Raw genomic sequence first — 4,773 nt, 5'->3', positions numbered from 1 at the left:
CAATTCCCTTTTCGGCAGCCCAGGCAAGTCCGTTAAATTCCAGCCCGGGCTCCATGCGAAGCTGGACAGCTCCCGGCCTGCACGCGGCATTTCTGAAGTGCCAGCCGCCCTTCCCCAAGTCCATGCCACTCCTCACCTGGAGCAAGTTTCGCGTCCGCGAGTGACCCCGTCATGACCCCGACCAATGAGCCGGTCACGCAGAGAGACGAAGCGAGGAGGCGGCAGCCGCATGGGACAGATACCCGTGGGCGCAGTACGTCCACCACCCCCGTCGGCGGCGTTTTCGCCGGAGCTTCGGTCTCTACCTCAAGGTCCTCTCACTCTGGAAGCCCGGAACGCGGCCTGGATACGGGAGCTCCCGCCTTCCCGAAGCATCGCTGCCGCCGGCCATGCGGGCCCCGAGCCGCCCGCGCCGTACTCACCTGGTCCGCGGAGTCCGGAAGAAGGGGAACCCGCACGAGGAGGGAAGCCAGGGCCGGTCCGACTCTACCCGCACCCGACGCGCTCTCGGGGCCGCGTAGGTCGGCGGAGTTGCGACGCTGGGTCTAGAAGAAGAGGGAAAACGAGACGGGCCGGGGAGGCGCGCAGAGGAGAGCTCTGTGCCGGCTGAAGCCGCGGGAGGCAAGGCGGCCGAGGTGAGCAGCCGCGCCGGAACCGAGCCGGGACCCGCGCCGCCTCCGGCTCGCAGCCGCCGAGACCCGCGGGAATCCCGGCCCGCCGGCAGCGGCACTGCGGAGGGAGGAGCGCGGGGCTGAGCTGCTTCTCGGAGCCTGAGCGCCTCCCGGAGCCCGCAATCCCCGCCGCCGCCTCTTGGCCGCCCGGGCAGGAGACGGGCGGGAATTCAGTTCGCGTGGAGTGTGGGACCTGCCGGGCTCCGAGTCTCCTGCACCGGGGGTAAGCGGGGGCCCACGCAGCCAGGACGAGAGGGGGTGCGGTCCCAGTGCCACCCCCGCGCCACTCCCCACGTGGCGGCCGCGCCCCCGGGGCGTGAGTATGTAAGCGGACTGTAGGGGGGCCGTGAATGAAGCCCCAGCGGCCAATCAGCACGGCCGGCGCGCGGGACCCCGGGAGCGAGGCCCAATGGCGAGCTCTGGGCGGCCGGGCCGGGCGGCAGGCGGACGCGGGGGGCGGGGGCCGTGGCCGGGGGGCGGGAGGCGGCTCCGCGGGCAGCCAATGGGCGGCGGGTGGGGTGGGGCTCCGGAGCGCCGAGCGGGTCGGGGCTTTAAGCCGGCGGAGCGCGGCGGCGGGGCCCGCAGACGGAGCGGAGCGGCGGCGGCGGCGGCGCGGCGCTGGGCGCGGGGCGGCATGGCCACCACCGCGCAGTACCTGCCGCGGGGCCCCGGCGGCGGAGCCGGGGGCACAGGACCGCTTATGCACCCGGACGCCGCGGCGGCAGCTGCGGCGGCGGCGGCCGCCGAGCGGCTGCACGCGGGGGCCGCGTACCGCGAAGTGCAGAAGCTGATGCACCACGAGTGGCTGGGCGCGGGCGCGGGCCACCCTGTGGGCCTAGCGCACCCCCAGTGGCTACCCACGGGAGGAGGCGGCGGCGGCGACTGGGCCGGGGGCCCGCACCTGGAACACGGCAAGGCGGGCGGCGGCAGTACCGGCCGAGCCGACGACGGCGGCGGCGGCGGAGGAGGTTTCCACGCGCGCCTGGTGCATCAGGGGGCGGCCCACGCGGGCGCGGCATGGGCACAGGGCGGCACGGCGCACCACTTGGGCCCGGCCATGTCGCCGTCCCCAGGAGCTGGCGGGGGCCACCAGCCCCAGCCGCTCGGGCTGTACGCGCAGGCGGCCTACCCGGGGGGCGGCGGCGGCGGCCTGGCCGGGATGCTGGCGGCGGGCGGCGGCGGCGCGGGGCCCGGCCTGCACCACGCGCTGCACGAGGACGGCCACGAGGCGCAGCTGGAGCCGTCGCCTCCGCCGCACCTGGGCGCCCACGGACACGCACACGGACATGCACACGCGGGCGGCCTGCACGCGGCGGCGGCGCACCTGCACCCAGGCGCGGGCGGCGGTGGCTCGTCGGTGGGCGAGCACTCGGACGAGGACGCGCCCAGTTCGGACGACCTGGAGCAGTTCGCCAAGCAGTTCAAGCAGCGGCGCATCAAGCTGGGCTTCACGCAGGCCGATGTGGGGCTGGCGCTGGGCACGCTGTACGGTAACGTGTTCTCGCAGACCACCATCTGCCGCTTCGAGGCCCTGCAGCTGAGCTTCAAGAACATGTGCAAGCTCAAGCCGCTGCTCAACAAGTGGCTGGAGGAGACCGACTCGTCCAGCGGCAGCCCCACCAACCTGGACAAGATTGCGGCGCAGGGCCGCAAGCGCAAGAAGCGCACGTCCATCGAGGTGGGGGTCAAAGGCGCACTCGAGAGCCACTTTCTCAAGTGCCCCAAGCCCTCGGCGCACGAGATCACCGGCCTGGCTGACAGCCTGCAGCTGGAGAAGGAGGTGGTGCGCGTCTGGTTCTGCAACCGGCGGCAGAAGGAGAAGCGCATGACCCCGGCGGCCGGGGCCGGCCACCCGCCCATGGACGACGTTTACGCACCGGGCGAGCTGGGGCCGGGCGGGGGCGGTGCGTCGCCGCCCTCGGCGCCCCCGCCGCCCCCGCCGGCCGCACTGCACCACCACCACCACCACACACTGCCCGGCTCGGTGCAGTGACCCCGCGGGCCGGGCCCCCGCCGGCGCGCGGCGAGGCGCCGCGCGGCCTGAACTCTTTTTGTTCGGTTGCTTTGGATTTTACAAAAAGCCCAGAAACTTTCGAACAAAACCAAACACCCGGATGACCCTCTCTGGCGAGCGGCGAAGACGGCCGATAGGCTGCGTCGCCCGAGCCCCGGGAGAGAGGAGCCGGAGATCCGAAACGCGCCAACTCACCGGGCATCCTGCCCGCCGCCTGCTCCCCGCCCCCATCCCCTCGACGACCCCCGCCCCTGCCCCCCCGGGCTGTTCGGGGCCGGATCCCGGCAGCGGCCTCCCCACAGCGACAGGTAACGCGGTACGGGGTTAGGGATTCCCCGGGAGAGAGGACGAAGAGAGGAGGGTGCCCTGTCCCTCTCCCCGGCGCGGACTCCCGAGCCTGCGGGTTGAGGGTGGGGGACTGTCACTTTATTCGCTCCACGCCTCTTCTCTCTCATAAGGATGCGCCCCACCTCCGCCCCCCCCCCTTACCCTTCCTCCGGGCTTGGTTTTTTACGGTTTTTATTTATTCACGGAGCCTCTCGGCTCCTGGGGTCCTTCTAACTCCGCCCGCGCCCTTAATTTAAATCGCTGTATACTGTATTTATCGGGGCCCCGGAGGGGAGGCCGCGAGAGCCGCGTCTGTGTATAAAAGCAGGAAATAGCCAAAGCTTTAATCTAGCCTAATTTATTTTTTCCCCTTACCTTCCCCTGCCCTACCCCCAAAAAGCAAAACAAAAACAAACAAAAAAAAAAAACTAACAAAAAAGATTCGAGTGTTCATTTTTTCGTTTCGTTTTATCCGAGCTGCGATTCGGTTCCCGGCCACGCGGGAGGGGTCTGCGCTCCCACAACATAGTCCATGGGAAGAGGCTTCTGCCCCGCTGCAGACTGACCGCTGCACAGCAGGGCCCCCGCTCCCCGCGGGGCCCTGCCCTCCTGGCCACAAACAAACGAAACTTGACAAAGTTGGAGATATTTTTGGACCAGCTGTAGAAATAAGCCGTACCCTGAGAACCTTCTGCCTGATTCCCTGCAGCTTCCGCCTGCTCCCTTTCCAGCCCCACCTGGGATGCGGGATGCTGGGCGGCCAGGAGAGAAATCCCCAAGTTTGGGGTGAGGTGGGAACCATGTAAATATGTGAGATATGTACACACTGGCGGGGAGAAGAAACATTTTGTGCTTGGTTTTTATTTTTGGTTTTCCGGGTTGCCCTCCATCCCCATCCTAAAGGATTTTGTACACCGAATAATCCGAAAAAAAAATATTTTAATATGATTTCCAAATTTCTGACCCATCTCTATTTATTTTCTGGATGTGTTTGGAGCTTCCCCCCTTCTCCATTTCTTGTTCTGTTTGTTACAGTTTGGATTTAAATTTTGTTATTTTATTTTTATTATTTTTTGGAACAATGTTTGGTGCATTCTTTGTATCTTTATTGCAAAAAAAAAAATAATGTAGACTGGGAAGTTCCCTTTATATTTATGTTATAGTAAATATTTTATTACTCACATAAACATGTACCCCAGGGCTGTGTCCTGTCCTTTTTACTACGAGGGTTGGGTTGGTTTGCGGGTAAAGCGTTGGGATACCCTAGCTAACCTCTCCTAAAGTTCCGGCCACACTATCTTGGAGCAAGGTGACCACGCAGACCTTCTCTCAGGCCAGTATGAGGACTGCCTGTTACTTGGGCAACAGTTGGGCCCCTGCCTTTAGGCGAGTGAGTTTTAGGGAAGATGAAGCTGCCTCGTGTCCCCTCCCGTAAACAAGACTATCCTGAGACCAGACCAGGACCTACGACACTGCAGACACCACACTGATTTCGGGACAGCCATTCCCCAGGCACAACTGCTTCTCAGCCAAGGAAGAATTGCCTGTCTCACGTGGACCACCAGCCTGGCATCTTTGTGTTCCCCACCCAAGACCCCAGACCCTGACTTTGGTCTCCCTTTGCGTTCGTGTGTGGCATCCAGGCCAGCTTTACTCTCCCAGGTCATGGGGCAGTCGGAAGCAGGGTCAGGCCCCACCAGCCCACCCCAGCTGGCTCTCCACCCACAGAACAAATGGTGCCTGAACCTACCTGGATCCACT

General features: G+C 65.2%; 1 protein-coding gene across 1 annotated transcript; it reads left to right on the top strand.

The window, feature by feature from the left end:
* The first annotated feature begins 1,305 nt into the window (after nucleotides 1-1,305).
* On the top strand, nucleotides 1,306-2,664 carry POU3F1 (POU class 3 homeobox 1). Its single transcript, XM_042952586.1, has one exon. The coding sequence runs from the start codon at nucleotides 1,306-1,308 to the stop codon at nucleotides 2,662-2,664; it is 1,359 nt and encodes a 452-aa protein (XP_042808520.1).
* Nucleotides 2,665-4,773: the final 2,109 nt, after the last annotated feature.

This window comes from Panthera leo, chromosome C1 (genome assembly GCF_018350215.1).
Source record: "Panthera leo isolate Ple1 chromosome C1, P.leo_Ple1_pat1.1, whole genome shotgun sequence".
Lineage (NCBI taxonomy): Eukaryota > Metazoa > Chordata > Mammalia > Carnivora > Felidae > Panthera > Panthera leo.
Note: the sequence above shows the minus strand (reverse complement) of the source record. Positions and strands in the feature narration are given on the sequence as shown.

Coding starts and splice junctions, on each gene's coding strand:
- POU3F1 (XM_042952586.1), top strand. CDS start 1,306: ATGGCCACCACCGCGCAGTACCTGCCGCGGGGCCCCGGCGGCGGAGCC.